Source organism: Podarcis bocagei (genome assembly GCF_964188305.1).
Source record: "Podarcis bocagei genome assembly, chromosome: 13".
Taxonomy (NCBI): domain Eukaryota; kingdom Metazoa; phylum Chordata; class Lepidosauria; order Squamata; family Lacertidae; genus Podarcis; species Podarcis bocagei.
Window position 1 is genome coordinate 14,480,137 of NC_138138.1, and position 21,433 is coordinate 14,501,569.

A 21,433-nucleotide genomic window follows, 5' to 3' on the forward strand; every position below is an offset into this window, starting at 1 on the left:
AGAAACGCCATCATCTGCAGCAGCAAAACTGGATGCCTTCATCTGCCCCAGCTGCAACGAAACATGTCTCTCCTTTATCGCTGTCTACAGCTACAGCAGGTGCTATAACCTTCCAGTGGTTTGACTTCGCCCTCCCCCAAGACACACTCTCCCATTGTCTCCCGAGACGGACGGATGCCAACATGTGGATTCCAGAGGAAAGGAAGCAAGTTTTGAGTGTCTGAGATCCCAAATTCAGTCCCAATATTTGCAACAGACCTCTGAATGAGATCATGGAATGCTGCTGCAAACCTAATGATGATGATGATGATGATGATAATATAGCAGAAGTAGGTGGCAGAGGGCATGAAGAATAGGACACCCAACTTAAAAGGCTGAGCCTTTGGTCCAGAAAATTAAAGACATTTCAGGAAAACTTCCTGATGACAAAGAGCAGTTCAGAACTCAAACAGGTGAAACAGAGGAATCTCCTCTCTTGGGTTTTTTAAACACAGTAGTACCTCGGTTCTTGAACTTCATCTGTTCCGGGAGTCTGTTTGACTCCTGAAACAGTTCGGAAAACCAAGGCGCGGCTTCCGATTGGCTGCGGGAGCTTCCTGCACTCAAGCGGAAACCGCGTCGGACGTTCAGCTTCTGAAAAACATTTGCAAACCGGAACACTCACTTCCGGGTTTGCGGCGTTCGGGAACCAAGGTACCACTGTAAAAGGTTCGGCAAATACACGGCAGAGATACTTCTCAGATTTGCAGTAAGGCTAACTAAATCAACGAATCACTATTTCTCATATTAATTGCCTCCCTCACTGGCCAAAGCCCAGGCACCACGGCCTTTAGGAAGGCTTTCCGCCACACCTGCTCCACAGGACCCTCACCCCATCAAAAATTGACCGCTGACACTGAAAAGGTATTGTGCAGACGTACCTGCTACCTCTGAGGTTGCTCTTTGTTGCCACGGCCCATGGCGGGAGCAGCAATCCACAGCAGGTGAGGAAGGACCTTCCACCTGTTTCTTACTAGCCAGAGTGACAAATGCTTTGGTGGCTTGTGAGTGAGGAACATCTCATTCCCCATCACCTGCCCGGGGAGGCCATTATGAAATGAGTGAGATTCCATCTGCATGAGCCATTAGCCCTAAAGAGAATATTTCAAAATTCAACGTGCAGCTAGCACGGGATACAGAGAGGGCTCATCAACGTTGGCAACGCGGTTTCTGCACTGTAAACGTGCCTGCTTTTGCAAGCCTGAAGGAACTGCACTAATTTTGGAGGAAACTCTCTACTTTCTTCACTGCTGCGGTAAACAATGGTCAATGCATTTTGGGAAGCGGGGAGCTGCGCCCTTCCTCCTCCAAGCCAGCTTTGCACTGCTGGAATGACATACCCTCCACAAGCATTCAGGCCCTTTGCTTGCACCAATGCTCAGCCTGTTGGCATTCCTCATGACAGAAAGCATAGAGGGGTGAGCTGTTCCTCAGTCACCTCCAAGCTTTCATGAGTCCAAGCTGGATAGGCTGCCTTAACTATGGGGCATGGCAGCGGAGATGGAAGGGAGAATCATTTTCAGCATTTTCCCATGATCCTCGACTGCCATGCCCCCTTTGGCACGAGAAATGATCCAAAATGATATCTAACAAAATGAAGGGAAAAAAAGTTTAGAATTTTGTTGTTGTTTAGTCGTGTCCGACTCTTTGTGACCCTATGGACCAGAGCACTCCAGGCACCCCTGTCCTCCACCGCCTCCCGCAGCTTGGTCAAACTCATGCTGGTAGCTTCGAGAACACTGCCCAACCATCTTGTCTTCTGTTGTCCCCTTCTCCTTGTGCCGTCCATCTTTCCCAACATCAGGGTCTTTTCCAGGGAGTCTTCCCTTCTCATGAGGTGGCCAAAGTGAGAGATTTTACTTTCTTGGGCTGCATGATCACTGCAGATGGTGACAGCAGTCACGAAATTAAAAGACGCCTGCTTCTTGGGAGAAAAGCAATGACAAACCTAGACAGCATCTTAAAAAGCAGAGACATCACCTTGCCAACAAAGGTCCGTATAGTTAAAGCTATGTTTTTCCCAGTAGTGATGTATGGAAGTGAAAGCTGGACCATAAAGAAGGCTGATCACCGTAGAATTGATGCTTTTGAATTATGGTGCTGGAGGAGACTCTTGAGAGTCCCATGGACTGCAAGAAGTTCAAACCAATCCATTCTGAAGGAAATCAGCCCTGAGTGCTCACTGGAAGGACAGATCGTGAAGCTGAGGCTCCAATACTTTGGCCACCTCATGAGAAGAGAAGACTCCCTGGAAAAGACCCTGATGTTGGGAAAGATGGAGGGCACAAGGAGAAGGGGACGTCAAGCATGAGTTTGGCCAAACTGCGGGAGGAAGTGGAAGACAGGAGTGCCTGGCGTGCTCTGGTCCATGGGGTCACGAAGAGTCGGACATGACTAAACGACGAAAGAACAACAACAACATGACCCTCGTGGTCCCTTCCAACTCTACAGTTCTATGAGTCTATGTGACGTAAACATCATGTCACCTTAGTTCAAATAGCTTTCTCTAGAGAAAAGCAGAAGGCATCAAGCCACGTAGCCAAGGGACCAGGTAGATACAGAGGCTGCATTCACAAGCTCCCAAGTTCTCCACACTGTTCCTAGCGCCCTTATGAACATGAATGAAATCAGAACTACAACCATCAGCAACGGGGGTAAATCAGCAGGAGCCCTTTCCCCCGTAAATAGTGAAATAAAGGCAAATGCTACACACATCAGGTAGAGGGAACCTGCGGTCCTCCAGGCATGCTCAGTTTCCAACACCCCTCAGCCCCAATCCACATGACTGTGGTCAGAGATGATGGGAACTTGAGGGACGCAGGTTTCTCATCCCTAGCACAAACACTTGATGGCTATTGAGAGAAGCAGCAAAGTAATCTGCAGCTTCCTAGTCTGTCCTTGCAAGGGAAAAGACAACGCTTGGACAAAGAATTGCACAATTAAGCTTAAAAACTGATGCCAACGTCAGCTTGGGGAGGTCAGTAATTTTCATTAGGATTGTGGAATCGGGGAGAAGGTCAATTGCCCTTTCCGTGGTTCCAGTCTTGATTGGGCTGCCTGTAGCTGTTTTTATTATTATTATTATTATTATTATTATTATTATTATTATTATGAAACATCAATATAAGTTTGACATTTCATGTAACGTCCAGTTTGGCCTTGAAGAGAACAGAGAAACATCCCTTTTCAGGGGGGCGGGAACCCACTTGCAATTAGGTAATTAAACAGTTCTGTTCATCTGACCTATCAAAAGTAAATGATCCCTCCTCCTTCAGTCTTTACAGGTTACAACGGTTTAGGTCAGTGATGGCCAAACTTGGCCCTCCAGCTGTTTTGGGACTACAATTCCCATCATCCCTGACCACTGGTCCTGTTAGCTAGGGATGGTGGGAGTTGTAGTCCCAAAACAGCTGGAGGGCCAAGTTTGGATATCACTGGTTTAGGTGATAAATGCCCATATTGTCCAAATGCCCAAATTATCAGGTGAACCCCCCCCAACAAGAGCAACAAGCAGTATTTTTGCACAGCGAGGAAATCGAGTATCTTGGCCATGACAACTTTGGTGCTCTTGGTGGCAGATTTCCCAACCTCTGAGATTGTAAAAGCTCGTACTGTCACATTTTGCAAGCTCCCAGCTCAGATTGTGGTTTCCTTGCATAACTGAGTGGGAAGGTTCACATGAGTGAAAGAAAGGCATTCAGCCCTGACACGAATTATGATCAAAGTTCATCATTATCTGTGCTTAAATGCCCATGAGCAAGCAAACAAAAAACAAGACACAAAATATACTCAGATTCCAAAAAATGAAAACAGCACACAAGACAGTGGTAAGCAGAGGCACAAAGTTAGCAATAAAATTATCTGTAAAAGGTTCTTGAGCAGAGACTTCTACGCAATCATTCACCTATGTGGGGAAAACACAGCCCTGTCATTTACCTGGATTCTGTATCTTGATCATACTAAAGAATAACACTCTATCTGCGAAATGCCTGTCATGACATGCAGGGTGAGAATGGGTGCTGTGTTTGTCTGTGTGTTCGGCATCACATATGGCAAGGTGCAGAATCAGTTGCCTTCTGGTCATTGTTGGGAGTCCAGTTCCCATCCAGCATGACAACTGGTCTAGGATGGTGGAAGGTGGTCTAACAACACCTGAAGCACCCTACGTTTGGTAGCTCTACCCCACAGGATCCTTCTGGGGAGGGGCGGGATCATCGGGTACCAGATGTAGAAAGCAGTTATTTCCCCTTCTTTATTTCCAGCAGCGTTACTTTTCTGCCTTGATGGCAGTGATATGATTAAAAAAGTGCATGTGATCTTTGCACCAAATGTTTAGCAACTATGGGCTTCAAGCAGAGTAAGTTAAAGAGCTTTAAAAAGGTAAAGGGACCCCTGACCATTAGGTCCAGTTTCGGACGACTCTGGGGTTGCGGCGCTCATCTCACTTTATTGGCCGAGGGAGCCGGTGTACAGCTTCCGGGTCATGTGGCCAGCATGACGAAGCCACTTCTGGTTAACCAGAGCAGCGCACGGAAACGCTGTTTACCTTCCCGCTGGAGTGGTACCTATTTATCTACTTGCACCTTGAAGTGCTTTTGAATTGCTAGGTTGGCAGGAGCAGGGACCGAGCAACGGGAGCTCACCCCGTCATGGGGATTTGAACTGCCGACCTTCTGATCGGCAAGTCCTAGGCTCTGTGGTTTAATCCACAGCGCCACCTGCTTTAGGTGCTCATAAAATCTTGCATGATGGTTTTATTGCATTGACATGTGAAATAAAGAGCACACACTTTATATAAACTTTATAAACACACTTTATAAACTCAAATGCAGACATTCACACTGCACAGCTATAATGTTTGCAGAGCAATCCTATGGGGAAATGCATACGACTACTGTCAATAAACTGAGCAAACCATTTACAGTGTGTTGCACAACTAATATGATGCTTCCAATGATTCAGAAGGAATACTTTGAATACTATTTTAAATACAAGTACTTATGCAAATTGTCAAAGAAGAGCAAGCAGGCTGTCTGCAGGTGTCTGGTGATGTGAAAAGGAATGGCTGTAATCCTTCACAAATGAGTAAATCCCATTTAGATCACTGTCCTTGGTTAAACTAAATATAGGTGGGCTTGCAGCTCACAGGCAATAACTTAATTAAAAACTTCTTTATAGCTGCTATTCTATTTTGTGTTTTTAGTTTACTGGAGTTTGCTGTTTTATATTCTCCTGTATTTATCAGTGTCTGCTGACCGTATTGGGGCTGATTATGTTATCCATAAATTGTTATTAATCAGTTTTTGTGAGCTGGCTTGTGAGGAAAGCTGTCCTAAAAGGCAGAATATAGCTTTACTATGAATCCTTTATAGAAACAAATAGGTCTGTGTGCAGAAACACAAAGACATTCTTACCCCTCAATTCAGCAGAAATGAGAAAATGCCTCTGCTGGATGAAGTGTGTTGTAACATGTTACAGCAAATGTGCTTTTTCCTGTATAACTATTTTTCGTATGTTAATTTATGCAGATATAATCTTAAATATAGACCTTAAATTTATACAGCTACATGACTGACCCGATTTCTTATTCAGATTGACAGCCCTAACATAACACACCTGCACAAACGCATAGACAGCCGGGTGTTGGCGATGCAAGCACAAATTACATTGTAAGCACACTCAAAGAGTACAGTGCTATGTGCCACTGTCTGTGGACAAGCATCACACCCTCCTGTGGGATGTGCTTCAGTGGTGGCCCAACCAAAGTTTCACATGCTCGGGGGCAGGCATTACCTTACAGCAAGTGTTCCCCATGAGCAGGGTTTTACCAGTGTCGAAGCAATAATTCTTCCACATCAACTTCATTGGACTGGTCATATTGTGCAGATGCCTGATTATTGTCTTCCAAAGCAACTATTCTATTCCGAACTTAAAAATGGAAAGCATAATGCTTGTGGTCAACAAAAGAGGTTTAAAGAGTCTCTCAAGGCAAATCTTTTAAAAAGTAGTAGTCATACCTCTTGTTATGTTTGCTTCATGTTACGTACTTTCAGGATACATACTGCGCGACCCGGAAGTACTGGAAAGGGTTACTTCTGGGTTTCGCCGCTCACGCATGCGCAAACGCGCTAAATGACGTCGCACACATGCGCAGAAGTGGCAAATCGCGCGTGTGTGCGCAGATGCGGGGTGCATTCCTTTCATGTTGCGAACGGGCCTCCAGAATGGATCCCGTTTGCGACCAGAGGTACCACTGTATAAACACCAACAATTGGGAAACACTGGTGGGCGAACGCTTCAATTAGAGAATAGCATTTACCAAAGGTGACATGGGCTTTGAAGACACTTGAACTCAGAACGAAAGGGGGAAACGCGCTAAAGAGGAAGGCACGTTTGTCAAACTGTGATCGACTCCCGCCTGGAAACCTATGTCCCCACTGTGGAAGGACGTGGATCCAGAATTGGCCTCCACAGGCGCTTACGGAATCACTGTTACAACCGTGTTCATGGAAGGCAATCTTCCTCAGCTAAGAGGGATCTCCAAAGAAGACTCTTTCCGTTATAGCAACTACTGAGAAAGCAAAGGGGTGAACTCTGGGGCACCACTGTGGTGGAAGCTGGTGCCCTCCCATACGTGACTACTCAGAATTAGGTGCCATTGAATTCAAGGCTAGATTACTGCAAGGTATTATACATGGAGCTGCCTCTGATGACGGCTCAGAAACTTCAGCCGGTGCGGAATTCACCGGGGCAAGACGGTTTGAGCATATTACACAGATTCTGCCCCGACTGTACTGGCTGCCAGTTAGTTTCAATGCAACGTACTGGTTTTGAACTATAAAGTCTTAAGCGGCTCAGGACTGCAATACCCCAAGGACCGTCTCTCTCCATATGAACCTACCCTGAACCTGAGATCATCTTCTGAGGCCCTTCTTTGTGTATCTCCTCCCGAAGAGGTCTGGAGGGTGGCAACATGAGAATAGGCCTTTTGTACAGTGGCTCCCCACTTGCAGGATACTCCCCCTAGGGAGGCTCGCCCGGCACTTTTGCTACATATTTTTAGGTGCCAGGCAAAAATGTTCTCCCAGGCCTTGGGATGATTAAACAACGCATGGCCTTTTAAATGTGTTACTGCTTTTCTGTTATGCATTTCTGTGTTTTTATACTGCAAACCGTGCTGCGTTCTTCAGATGAAAGGTAGAATACAAATTTAATAAATAACAACAACAACAAAACAACAACAACAACAATGTGCACATAGGACTGCGGTCTAAAGCTGCTCCTTGCTGCTGGTGACCTTAGCCATAAATAAATTATCTGTACTTTTGCATTCTTATCCGCGCTCGAGTTAAGGCAGTGCAGGCAGATCGCCTCCCAAGGCTGCTGAGCTGAGTACCGTATTTTTCGCTCCATAAGACGCACCAGACCATAAGACACACCTAGTTTTTGGAGGAGGAAAACAAGAAAAAAAATATTCTGAATCTCAGAAGCCAGAACAACAAGAGGGATCGCTGCACAGTAAAAGCAGCAATCCCTCTTGCTGTTCTGGCTTCTGGGATAGCTGCGCAGCCTGCATTCGCTCCGTAAGACGCACACACATTTCCCCTTACTTTTTAGGAGGCAAAAAGTGAGTCTTATAGAGCAAAAAATACGGTAGGTGCAAAATAACAACAGCAACTATATTTGTACAAGTACCTCCTAAGAAGATCCATAAAAAGCAACTGTAGCAAAAGGAATTGTTTTGAAAATAAGAACTATTTTGGAAAGAAAGTAAGAACGGTTTCCTCCTGGCTTGGGGCGCCCTGTTAGTGAAGTCCACCCCTGTGCTTAGCACCTCTGCCCTGGGTTCTGCTCTTGGTCACGAGAGAGGGTGACAGTGTGGTGGCTGTTGGTCACACTAAAGCATGAGTAGGCTAACTAAGGCCTGGGGGCCAGATCTGGCCCAATCGCCTTCTAAATCTGGCCCGCAGACGGTCCAGGAATCAGCGTGTTTCTACATGAGTAGAAAGTGTCCTTTTATTTAAACTGCAACTCTGGGATATTTGTGGGGCCTGCCTGGCGTTTTTACATTAGCAGAATGAGTGCTTTTATTTAAAATGCACTTCTGGGTTATTTGTGGGGCATAGGAATTCGTTCATTTTTTTTTTCAAAATATCGTCTGGCGCACCACATGGTCTGAGGGACAGTGAACCGGCCCACGACTGGAAAAGGTTACTGACCCCTGCACTAAAGGGTGATAGGAAAAGCAACTGTAGCAAAAGGAATTGTTTTGAAAATAAGAACAATTTCAGAAAGAAAATAAGAACGGTTTTGTCCTGGCTCGGGGCGCCCTATTAGTGAAGTCCACCCCTGTGCTTTGCACCGCTGCGTTTGGGTTCTGCTCTTGGTCACGAGAGAGGGTGACAGAGTGGCTGCTGTTGGTCACGCTAAAGGGGGACGGGGAAAGAGAGAGACCTCTATCTCAAGAGATTACCCCTATGCTTTGCACCACAGCGCTGGGTTCTGCTCTTGGTCACGAGAGAGGGTGACCAGTGGCTGCTGTTGGTCACACTAAAAGGTGACGGGGAAAGAGAGAGACCTCAAGAGATCCATCCCTTCACCTGACACCGAGCTTTTCTTCCTCTTCGTCCCCCCCCCCCCGTCCACGCACCTTAACCCTTCATTTTCTACCCCCCCCCCACTTTCTCCCCCCTGAATATGCTCCCCCGACTCCTCCTCCCTCTGCACGGCCTCCTTTCACCCCCACCAGAGGCGGCGCTTGAAGAGAATGGCGGACAAGAAGGCGGGGGGGGGGGGTTGAGGGAGAGAGAAAGAGAGAAATTCTCACCCGCTCAGCGGCGCGGCGCGGATGGCGGAGCTGGACTGAGGGAACCCGGAAGTCAGCTCCCAACAAGCTAAGAGGGAGGGAGCGCGCCACTCCTGACGTCACGCCGCCGCCCGAGGAGCCGCAGAGATAAGTAGGCGGGGAAAGGGTAGAGCGGCCCACGAGGTCACAAATTGCCAGCTGCAAAGGCATCTCTGTCCCCGCCCCGTCCAGCCTCTCCCTCGCCGGGGGCGGCTGCGATTAAAGCAGCAGCGTATTCCCCATTCAGGCTACGCGGGGGAAATATTTTATTTTATTTATTTATTTATTTATTTATAATCCCAAACACAATAGGGGGGGGGAAGCGATTAAGCAGCAGCGTGTTCCCCATTCAGGCTACGCGGGGAAAATATTTTATTTATTTACGTATTCATTTATAACCCCAAAAATAATAGGGGAGAAAAAGCGAATAAGCAGCAGCGTGTTCCCCATTCAGGCTACGCGGGGGAAATATTTTATTTATTCATTCATTCATTTATAATCCCAAAAATAATAGGGGATATAAAGCGATTAAGCAGCAGCGTATTCCCCATTCAGGCTACGCGGGGGAAATATTTTATTCATTCATTCATTCATTTATAACCACAAAAATAATAGGGGCGGGGGGGGGCGATTAAGCAGTAGCGTATTCCCTATTCAGGCTACATGGTGCAAATCCTTTATTTATTTATAATCTAGAAAATAATAGGGGGGAAATGTGGTTAAGCAGCAGCATATTCCGCATTCAGGCTTTACGGGGGAAATCATTCATTCATTGATATCCCGTGTGATTATCTGAATTGCTTGCACTTTGGGGACAGCTGCGTCTGCAGCTGGGCTACATTGCAGCGAAGGGCCACAGCTCAGCGGCAGAACATCTGCTCTGCGTGCAGAAAGCCCTGGGTTCAGGGCCAGCCCAATCAAGAAGTGCATTGTCCACTGTTGCTGCGGTGGTGGCAGCAGCAGCTGTGCCACGCTCCTTGGAGGCTGGATCTGCCACCTGGCCTCAGTGAATAGAAAGTGCTACTCTCAACCCTAGGGAGAAAATAGGGGGACGGGGGACGGACCAAAGGTGAGATGTTCTGGATGCTCTGCAAACTCAGCATCTTAGTAATCAAGTGTAATAAAAAACAACAACCAAGGTCTTATATATATAATAAATGTTCATAAATGTACCAAACAAGCACGTACATAGATATGTGGACCACATGTCTGGAGCAGCACGGGAGGACCGCCCTGAAACCATTTTGACTCCCCAACTGACCAAATCTTTTCTCTGCAAGGAGGGAGGGGCAGGGAGCCTTCCCATTGTCTCAGGAATTGGGTAATCACCATTTCAAAGGAATTGGCAGACTACCAGGAAAGGCAATCAGATAAGGCATTATCAAATAACCTGGCAGACAGGAAAAACAACATTCACATTTCTGTTGTAGACCACCTTTTCTGTGATGTAGGTATGATGTTTGTGGGGGGTGGTCTTGGGTTACACCCCTTCTGTGATTATGTATGATGTTTCTGGGGGTGGTCTTGAGCGCCAGGGCAGGGAATTTAAAATGTCTACGTGGGTGGCACTGTGGGTTAAACCACAGAGCATAGGGCTTGCCAATCAGAAGGTCGGTGGTTCGAATCCCTATGACATGGTGAGCTCCCGTTGCTCGGTCCCTGCTCCTGCCAACCTAGCAGTTCGAAAGCATGTCAAAGTGCAAGTAGATAAATACAGTGGTACCTCAGGTTACATACGCTTCAGGTTACAGACTCCGGTAACCCAGAAATAGTGCTTCAGGATGAGAACAGAAATCGTGCTCCAGTGGCGCGGCGGCAGCAGGAGGCCCCATTAGCTAAAGTGGTGCTTCAGGTTAAGAACAGTTTCAGGTTAAGAACAGACCTCCGGAACGAATTAAGTACTTAACCTGAGGTACCACTGTAGGTACTGCTCCGGCGGGAAGGTAAACGGCGTTTCTGTGCGCTGCTCTGGTTTGCTGTACGTCGGCTCCCTCGGCCAATAAAGTGAGATGAGCGCCGCAACCCCAGAGTCGGTCACAACTGGACCTAATGGTCAGGGGTCCCTTTACCTTTATATAAGGGCAGGCACACCTTGGTTCTGGGTCCTCCTCCTCCTCCTGCATGTGATGGGAGCACCCTGTTGCAACAGTTCAATAAAGATCAGGCTTACTAGCTGCTTTGCTTCTCAATATTCTCTGGTTGGCCTCTGTTATTTTCTCCTACTGACGGAGAACCTACAAAGGACTCTGTAAGGGCTCTTGTGTCCCTCATAAGGGAATAAGTGCAGATTTTTGTTTATTATACAAGATAACCCTACAATTAATAGACGGTTGTTACAAGAACGAGCTCACTTGCTTTGTTATATGCTAATTGGTTTGCTTTGATTCTGTGCTTATCTGTGGGCCCCAGGATGCTGGGTTCTCAGAGAGGAGCTTTCTTTTCCCCTTTTGGATAGTTGTCACTTATGCCCCCATGGGACAAGTGATGGATGGGAAGTTATGGGCAAACTGAAATACGCCGCCTTCTGTACGGTATAAGTAACGCTTAACGTATTAGCACTTTGCAGACAAGCCGTGACAACCTCTCACTATTGAGGTGTCTGCCCTGCGTCTGTCTGTAAGGGCAGACAGGCTCTGTGTTATAAGTCGACACCTTTCTTTAATAAAACATCAGAATGGGTTCTTCCAGCGTTTCCAACATCCTTCTATGAAATCCCTGTATCAGACCACTCAGTCAGGCCCTCCTTTGGGCCTGTAGTTCAGAATAATAATGATGATGATAATAATAATTTATTTATTGTTACCCCACCAATCTGGATGGGTTTCCCCAGCCACTCTGGGTGGCTCCCAACAGAATAAAAAAGCCATAGAACATCAAACATTAAAAACTTCCCTAAACAGGGCTGCCTTCAGATGTATTCTAAAAGTCAGATACAGAACTGAATTCATTCCAGAGGTCCGTTCTTAATCTGAAACTGTTCTTAACCTGAAGCACCACTTTAGCTAATGGGGCCTCCCACTGCAGCCGCACAACCAGAGCATGATTTCTGTTCTCATCCTGAAGCAAAGTTCTTAACCTGAGGTACTATTTCTGGGTTAGTGGAGTCTGTAACCTGAAGCGTCTGTAACCTGAAGTGTATGTAACCCAAGGTACTACTGTAGTTGCTGTTTTTCTTGACATCTGATGGGAGGGCGTTCCACAGGGCGGGTGCCACTACCCAGAAGGCCCTCTGCCTGGTTCTCTGTCAGACCAATGCCCTTTGGGGTCTCTGTCTGGCCTCATTCAGAGCAGGGACACCCTTTCCCTTTACGACATCCTTTGATTCCCACTTCAGCTGTCGGGATTTGATTTACAGATAGGTAGCCGTGTTGGTCTGCCATAGTCAAAATAAAAAAATTCCTTCCAGTAGCACCTTAAAGACCAACTAAGTTAGTTCTTGGTATGAGCTTTCGTGTGCATGCACACTTCTTCAGGGTATCTGCACACGAAAGCTCATACCAAGAACTAACTTAGTTGGTCTTTAAGGTGCTACTGGAAGGAATTTTTTTATTTTGGGATTTGATTTGTTCCTGATTTCTCTTAACAATGGAAATTTAAGAATATGGAAATGTTTCTGGCTTTAAATTGAATATCAATAAAACCAAATTATTAGCAAAAAATCTATCACCAATAGAAAAGGAGGAAATTGAGAAATTAACAGAATTAAAAATATATGCAAAACGATTTGCTCCTGATGCAGATCTTTTGTTCCTCCTTTTGTTCCTGATGAGAGACCTTCACTCACCCCTTCCTCCCTGGTTGGGATGTGTGCACACCGCTTTGTGGTTTGTCTCAGGTGCCAAAATGTCCTGTGCTGGTCCTGTATCCCTGGTACCTCACGGTAGAGCCGGGATGAATACCTGGTGAGCGGCCATAGGCGCCGACTCCATGGGGCCTGAGGGGGCCCGAGCCCCCTCAAAAATTCGTTTGGGGGGCTCTGCCCCCCCAATAATCTCGGGCGCCCCTCCAGCAGAGCGCCACCGCCGCCCCTCCCCCAGCCCAAAATGCACAGGGTCGGGCTGCATGCCTCCTGCCCTCCCTCCCGAGCAAAAGCTCCACCCAATTTCCTTCGGAGCTGATTAATAGGCGCAGCACGCTCTCCCCTATTCGCTCACAAGGAGGCGGCGCCACTTTATCTGCATATTCATGAGCTTATTTATTATTCATGAGCTTTCCCGGCCCCCCCCCCCAATATTTTTTATAAGTCCGCGCCCCTGTGAGCGGCTACCAGTTGGCAGGTAGACATTGCTGACTCTTGAGAAAGATGGACTCTGGATAAAAGCCTTTTTCTGCCTTCTTAAGCCACTTTCTCAGCTCAGCTTACTATATGAGGATAATGGACTGCCCTTATGTTGGAAAAGCATGTTGTGTTTAATGTTTAAAACCTCAGAAATCGACATACACCAGCTGGGGGGAAAGGAACCAGTCTCCCTTTTATTTTATAATTTAATTTTTTATAATTTTTTATATTTTTTAATAATTTATTTCTATTTTATTTTATTTCATTTCATTTCAGGCTGCTGCCAGATCAATCGCAGCTATTGCACAAGCCTGAATTTCGCCGTCGTTTTCTATGGCTAATAAGATCTTTCTATTTGTGCACGGGGAAACCAAAATACGCTATTAAAGGATTTCAAAATGCGAGCTCAGAAATCACCGCCCTGTGCGAGGCGCGCCACTCTTCTTTTATCTCTACATTCTATAGCGAGGAATGGGCGGGGCAAAGGATCTGATAGGAAAGGGGCGGAAAACAGAGGCGGGTCTTTCCTTTGCGCCCCCTGTCGGCCACCAGGACTACTTTTTCCCCCCTTCCGCGCTTGGATCCCGCCTACTCAAAGCTGCCTGCGTTCGATGATTGGAAGACACACCCGTTCTGGGATTTCACTGGCTGTAAGCGGGCAACACACTGAAGAAGCTCCTCCCCTTGAGAAAGCTTAGATGTAGTAAAGAAGAGCATATCTGAGCATGGGAAAAATGCAGGCATTCTTAAAACAGACCAGAAAGAGATGTTTCCCTGCTCCCTGCAGCATGTCTCTGCCTGGGAACTGGTAGCTTTCAGCTAGGAAAATGTGAGATCCTAAAATAATACTCCCGGGGACGTGGGTGGCACTGTGGGTTAAACCACAGAGTCTAGGGCTTGCCAATCAGAAGGTCGGTGGTTCGAATCCCCGCGACGGGGTGAGCTCCTGTTGCTCCTGCCAACATAGCAGTGCTCCTGCCAACATAGCAGTTCGAAAGCACGCCAGTTGCAAGTAGATAAATAGGTACCGCTCGGGTGGGAAGGTAAATGGCGTTTCCGTGCGCTGCTCTGGTTCGCCAGAAGCGGCTTAGTCATGCTGGCCACATGACCCAGAAGCTGTACACCGGCTCCCTCGGCCAATAAAGCGAGATGAGCGCCGCAACCCCAGAGTCAGCCACGACTGGACCTAATGGTCAGGGGTCCCTTTACCTTGGGCTTTGCTTGGGGAATGGTTTTCTGCAACGGAGGACACATGGAACTGGGGGGGGAGCCCCTCTGACCATGCGCAGAGTATAGGACTCAAATTTGAGCCAGGACTCGGTTGGGCGCTCCATAACTAGTTCTCGCTTCCTGCATATAGACCTGCAATATAGAAGTAAATAAGTAAATGAGAAAGACTACTCTGGCCCATACGCAGAATGCCTTTCCCCTTTTTCCAGCAACCATTCATGCTTTAATCTGGAATTGTGAGGCTAATCTACCCCTTTCCTCCCCTCTTCAGATAATATTTTCTTGGTTCAAATTTCACTTGTAGGATGAATTCGATGTGGCCTTAGGCAAAGCTGAAATCTCTTGGCATCATATCTCGATATCTGCAATATGAGGACAGTAACCATGGCGAGGATTACAGAGTTGTTGTAGAGATCTCCAAGAGAGCTGGCCTACTGTCAGCAAGGGAAGAGTTGCCTCCATCATAATCGCTCCCTTGCTTCAGAGGTCCTTAGTGGGAGTTGCTGGCTAGCAGGTGGCAGCTGAAATCACAAAACATTGAGGCCAGGAGCAGTTGTCTGAATAATCAAGGCGTCACATGCACCCAATGTTATTTCTGTGCTGCCTGGTATTAGTTTTATTCCTGGAGTCTTTTGTAAGTAGGTTTGGGAGCTTCGTGGGAGGCTGTGAAGTGGGATACAGTTATTTTACAGACGTAAATGTGAACTGCTTTGAAATCCCCCTGGCTTGTATGAGTGCTAAACATGAGATAACAAAAGATGTTAGATAACGAAAAGGGTACCTTTCAGAGGAATGCATTTAATAGTATTCCTTATAAACAACAATAGTACTTTATAAAGTGCTCTAGATAATATACAGCAATATTCACAAAAGGACAATCATTCATCCTCCTCTTCATCCCCTTCGCCTTCTTCAGCTGAACTCCTGCAAATGAAAAGGGAAGACGAGGTTAAAATTGAACCAGTTGAACTGGATTCTACTCCGACGCGTGTTGCAAACTTTCTCCCCAGTGCCATTACTGCGGAAGACTAAGAACTGGGACCCAGCCTTTCTCTTCTGTACTGCTGTTTCTGCTTTTCGATTCCCCCTTTGAAAGACAAATGTCTACAATTTCTGGCATCAGAGAGGCTGCGCCTCTGAATACCAGTACTGGGAATCAGAATTGGAGAGGGTGCCACTGAACTCAGGTCCCGCTAGCGAGTTTCGCATCAGCATCTGGCTGGTGTGAACACGATGGTGACCTTTGTCCTGAGCTCTCCTGGGCACATTGTCAACACAAGAATTACCGTATTTTTTTGCCCTATAAGATGCACCAGACTACAAGACGCACCTAGTTTTTGGAGGAGGAAAACAAGAAAAAAAATATTCTGAATCTCAGAAGCCAGAACAGCAAGAGGGATTGCTGCGCAGTGATAGCAGCAATCCCTCTTGCTGTTCTGGCTTCTGGGATAGCTGCACAGCCTGCATTCGCTCCATAAGATGCACACACATTTCCCCTTACTTTTTAGGAGGGAAAAAGTGAGTCTTATAGAGCAAAAAATAGGGTATTCTGAGGCTCTGTACACCCACCCATCCACACCTTCAAAGCTCATTCAGAGCACAGTCTTCCAAAGAATTATGGGAACCGCAGTTTGCTAAGGGTTGCTGGAAATTGTAACTCCGTGATGGGTAAACTACAGCCTTGTTATGGACTGACCAGGCATTCAATAAGAGCACCACCAAACCAGAGGGCTCCATGCGTCAGTAAAATCTGGAGGAGAGGAAAGGCTGAGCCAAGGACAAAAGATTTGGACCTTCAACCCAGATGGTGGTCAGGCACAGCACCTCAGCTATACCTTGACCTGCTCACCACCACTGAAATTGGGACTGCTTCTTCGCCACTCCCTATTGCCTGCCCACCAGACAGATCCTAGCACCATCACCCAATGTCACTGTACAGCTGGGAGATTAGGACCACAGATAAGAAACAAGGACCCCGTAGTAGGTGAACCCTTCACTGTTAGGTGGAAGGCAATAATTTCGCTAAAACTCTCCTTATCTCCTTTTGGAAGGGGCGGACTGTACATTTAACAGCTGGGGGCATGCAGAAATTCAGTATAGTTATTAAAGGTGTACAAAGCCTTGCCATAAAAATAATAATAATAAGGTAGCAGCTGTATTTGGCAGGGGCTAAGAGACCCACACAATCTGGTACAAAAAGAGAAAAAGGTCTGCAATCTGCAGTGGAACCAATGCTTTTCCATCTTGTTGGAGCTACCCAGAGGACACAGTCATGTCTCAATCCTGTGTATGCTCACTTACAGCAAGTCCCATTGGAACATACCTTTGAAACAACAAGAATGGGATCAGGATGCACATTTCCATATAGACCAGTGGCGTAGCGTGGGGGGTGCAGGGGGGGGCGGCCGCACCGGGCGCAACATCTGGGGGTTAGGGTTAGGGGGCGCAAATCCACGGGTTAGGGGGCGCAAATTACTTGCCTTGCCCCGGGTGCTGACAGCCCACGCTACGCCACTGATATAGACACATATAGTTTATTGTTGTACATTGTTTCTAAATTTATTGTTGTACATTGTTTTAATTGTCTGTTTTAACCTTATTTGCACATCAGTTTCTAATGTTGTGAGTGTCCTCTATTTCAGAGGCTTCTACTCTGCAGCCTCTTATAGTTGTTTTAACTGCGAGTCTTTTAGTTCTTAAGCTCTTACAGTTGTTTTAACTGCGTGTTTTTAGTTCTTATCTGTTTTAATTTTTATCCATCCATTATCCGTGTTTAATCTTGTATTTTATTCAGATGTTTTATCCTATGCCTGTTTCTTTGTCCTTATTTGCTCTAACAATTATTGGTTAAAAAATAAATAAATCCTAACTGCTATTTTATTTACATGTTTTTTTGTTTTGTTTTGTTTTATCCTGGTCTGTGACCGTAATAAAGTTCATTCTTTCATATAGACACACCTGTTCTGCAACAGGCAGGCCACAGACCACATCTAGCCTACCTACGAAATGTTCCAAACCGGTCCCGCTTCTTTGCTCGGTTCCCTGCAATCTTTTCCTGCGATTTGCCAGCACGAACCAATTCTGGCCTGCTAGTTTAGTTTATGATGCTTCAGGTGTATACACAAGGCATCTTGCAGTACCTAAACACAGCCTCCTAAGGTGGCATTACTGATGCTGTTGCAAGGCCTTTGTTGGCAAACTTTGGCAGAGGTAATAGATTAGTGTTTGTAGAGCAGGAATATTTTAGCTTAAACTTAGGAACAGGTTCTGGCGGGGTGGGGGGTGGGAATGCAAATTATACAACCACCTGGGGGTTGATGTTCTGTGCATATATGTACCGGTATGTGTTGCTTTTAGTGAAGGTTAAGCGGAAGTAGGCTTTGGTTGGCTGGCAACCATGTTTACAACAAGGACCTCTTGGAGGAAGCAGAAATCCTAAGCAAGTCCTATCACTTCCTCATTCTTGTCCCTAGATTTGGTCCCAGGGGGCACTAGCTGCTGATATCTACAGGGGAAGGAGTCTAAATCTCCCCCATTTGTAGTTAAAAGAGCTAGTAAGTGTGCAGAAAGAAAAGAACAGGCAAATATAACAAGCAAATACAAACACTACCCAATGCCTCCGAGATGGACTTCCTAAAAGAGATCTCTGGCCACCTGAGGAGAGCTAAACCCAGTGGCGTAGCGTGGGGGGTGCAGGGGGGCCGGCCGCACCAGGCGCAACACCTGGGGGTTAGGGTTAGGGGCGCAAATCCACGGGTTAGGGGGCGCAAATCCACGGGTTAGGGGGCGCAAATTACTTGCCTTGCCCCGGGTGCTGACAACCCACGCTACGCCACTGGCTAAACCTAGATCTGATAGAGGAAAACCGATTCATATGCTAAAAAAAAAAAAGTACTGATTCCACCCCACCCCCCTTAGCCAGTACTTTTTTTTTGGTAAAAAAGAAAAGAGAGGAAAAAAGAGGTGCAGGTACTTATATCTTGATAAACAGGCTGGTTGGTCGGAATACCATCAAATATACGAAATGTTTAAACAAGATAAAAAGATTGGATTTGACCATCAGCCCTCTAAACTCGAAACAGAATTAATAAATAATAAAATCGGGGTAATTTCGAGAACTGGAATGGGAAGTTAAGGTGGAGGAGGTTAAGGCAACAATGATTAGATGGGCACAGGACATTGGACGTCCAATAATGATGGCCGAATGGGAAGAGCTTTGGAGAACTAATATGATAAACAGGCTGTGGGTGTCTCAGCACAAAATGACTGCTGGCAGTGCAGTATTCCACACTGTTAGCGAGTACCATTACAGGAATCACTGTCTTTAGCCACATACAGCTTTGTTACAAATACCCATGGGTATTATTGAGAAGTACTGATTAACTGAGGTTCTGCCTCCCTCCAGCAGAAGTCTCCCCCCACTACCAAAGCCTGCCCCCTGCATGCTCCTAGGGGGTATTTCCCCCCCAAAAAAGCTCAACAGATTTATGGGGCAACAACTTTGGGCTGCTCTCCCCAACAAAAATCATGGCTACGCCCATGCAAATACCCTGTATTCCTAAACAAGTCTTAAGAGGAAGAGATACCCAGGGAAAACTCCTTTCCCTACCACACGACTTTTATAATTTCGGAACTAGAGATGGAGAATAGTTATTTTCAGAGAGATGAAGGCAGGTAGTCTGAAACTGGTGCTGCTGCTCAGAATGTGTGCACATTTTTGCCTCTAGCCAAACAGGTTTTGCAGGTTTTTGTATTGCCTAATGCACGCACAGACACACACACTTGCAAAACCTGCTCAATCAGAGAGTGGGAAACACAAGAAATCTGGGATGCGAAGCCTCTTTCTGAACACTTCCAACTCTTTTTCCCCCTGCTTGTCTCTAGGTTTTAAGTTTCCAGTGGTTCTCCTGACTTGTCTTTAAACAAATATATACTGGAGATCCAGTTTAAAAACAAAACCTAAAACAAAAATGGAAAGAAGCCTCCAGTTTGCTTAGAGAGAGTTGCACAGCAGCCAGTGTCCGATTTGCAAAGAAGCCACAGAATGCAATTCTGCCAGAAACATGTCATGTGCGTGAAAAGGCGACGGGAAAGAAATTGTTCCTTTGCATAGCGCTACAGCACCAGAAAGACAAAACCTTCATGCCAAACAGAATAAAAGACGGAAAGCCAATGGGAATGGCTGTTGATCAAAGGAAGGGGACCGGGCAGGAAGAAATCATCTTCTCCAGATATTATGAAGCAAATGCAAGTTTTGATTTCTGAGCCTCTACTTTAAATGAAAAAAAAAAAAAATCCATCAAATGCCACCCAGGACTGTTTCTGCTCCACAACTTACTCCCCTCCACCATTTTCTTTCCTCCACAGCTCAGTTCCTTTCTCCTTTTCCAGTAATGCATGTTGTTTCATTTTGTTCCTAACAATAACTACATTAATAAGGTAGGAAAACCTTTCCACAATTATCTGCGCTTTGAAGATCGTGAATCTGCAATAGGCTGCATTATGTAGCCGAGCTCTAAAAATCAAACCATCTGAAGGAGGGGTGGGAAAACTTTTCTCTGATTGAAGGCAACCTTTGGGGCACATATGGCAGCGCTGGGTCAGGTCAGAGAAAGAGTAGGAAAAGCAATAAGTGCAAGGTTTGCAAAGTAGGTGAGTTTCTGCCTGCACTCACACAATCCTCTCTGTCCTCCATCCAGAGAACCAATAATCCCAAGGGCTAGCTATCTGGCCCCTGGGCTTGAGGTTTGCCCACCTCTGGTTTGAATGGAAGAAGGAACTGACTCTGGCATTACTTACGGTTTCTTTGACCCACTATCGTCTTCTCCTCCTGAAGACCTGATGAGCAAGAGAGAAAAGCAGGAGTTACGTCACAGCAGATGATCAATACATCCCTTCCTTCCTTCCTTCCTTCCTTCCTTCCTTCCTTCCTTCCTTCCTTCCTTCCTTCCTTCCCTCCTTCCTGTTATGTACTGAAGTTCTCACCCTGGGCCAGCAGGGGGATACTGTAGATAGTTATGCAAATGAAGGATCGAAAGTGACGTTCAGTGATTGGATAGTTTTAGAAAGTTGCTACAGTAACGTTGTACTGGAGCTCTATATAAGCAGGCTGACTGAGCCCTTCAGTTCAGTTCTGTTCTGGCCTCTGAATAAAGAAGAGCTGTTTGAAGAATCGCTGTGTCGTCTGATATGTTCACCCACAACTTAACACCTCCCTCTCCTAAATTGCAGCTGTGTGTGCTTTTACTCCATGTCATGTTCATGGTCACATTTGGGGCAGTGGAAAAGGGCAACTTTTGGATTCCAAGCACTGTAGGCAGATGAAAAAGGGACAAGGTTATGCAACAGAGCAAAATTTCAGACAACAACGTGACCCTTGCTGAAATCCCCTTCTGCATAGCTAGAAGCCTTGTCCTCTTTTTGCTTCTGGACACTCCTAATTCCCAAGGTGTGGTAGCAGAGTTGCTGTTCCCTTGCAGCTTGAAGCAAACTGAGTGCTGCGAAATAACCCACATATCTGAGCACTTTCTGATTGATCCTCTCAGTGTTAGAAACAGAGATATGAAAGCGATGAGCTAAATGGCACCTTAAAACCTAGGTTGTGGGCGCAACAACGGAATGCCTAGGTATGCTTTTTTATAGCAAGAACACAAAGCTGAAAATGAATGAACTGTAGCTAAAATATTATGTTCATTTAGCCTTTCCCCTGACCACCCCCGTAATATTCTTAAGAGGGTCTCTTCTCCAGTCTTCAGAGAGTAGCTGGAAGTGAGGAGGCAGAAAAAGGTCCCTCTTTCCTTCCACTCTGCAGTTTTAATCTGAATTCTTAGGCGGAGTACTGCGCCCAGAGCTCAGAAACTGCTCACACGAATGAAATTCCCTGTCGCAAAATGCACCTAGAACAATGGGAATTTTGAACACTGGACCCTCTTCCCGGCCTTCCCTAATCTGATTATCTAATCTAAACTGGTCTTAAAAACTGAAGGCTGTTCAGGAGCACTAGATTTCCACCACTAAGATATCCCGTCCTAGAAACTTGG

At 46.2% G+C, this 21,433-nt stretch overlaps 2 protein-coding genes across 4 annotated transcripts in view; both read right to left on the bottom strand.

The window, feature by feature from the left end:
* The window catches only part of PLEKHM1 (pleckstrin homology and RUN domain containing M1), a 41,633-nt gene extending 32,665 nt beyond the window's left edge, over positions 1-8,968 (bottom strand). Inside the window, exon 1 of one of the 3 annotated variants that reach the window (XM_081166162.1) lies at positions 8,867-8,968. The gene's annotated coding sequence lies outside the window, so the exon portion shown is untranslated. Of the gene's footprint in view, positions 1-920; positions 1,045-8,866 lie in introns of those variants that run through there. The other 2 variants (XM_081166163.1, XM_081166164.1) reach the window with 2 other exon arrangements.
* Positions 8,969-15,171: 6,203 nt separating this feature from the next.
* LOC308571006 (leucine-rich repeat-containing protein 37A-like) overlaps positions 15,172-21,433 on the bottom strand; it is a 48,437-nt gene continuing 42,175 nt past the window's right edge. Inside the window, exons 17-18 of the mRNA XM_081166211.1 lie at positions 20,193-20,231; positions 15,172-15,317 (exon numbers count right to left, since the gene is read on the bottom strand). Coding sequence (XP_081022337.1) covers positions 15,272-15,317; positions 20,193-20,231 — 85 coding nt within the window. The 3' untranslated portion in view covers positions 15,172-15,271. The remainder of the gene's footprint in view (positions 15,318-20,192; positions 20,232-21,433) is intronic.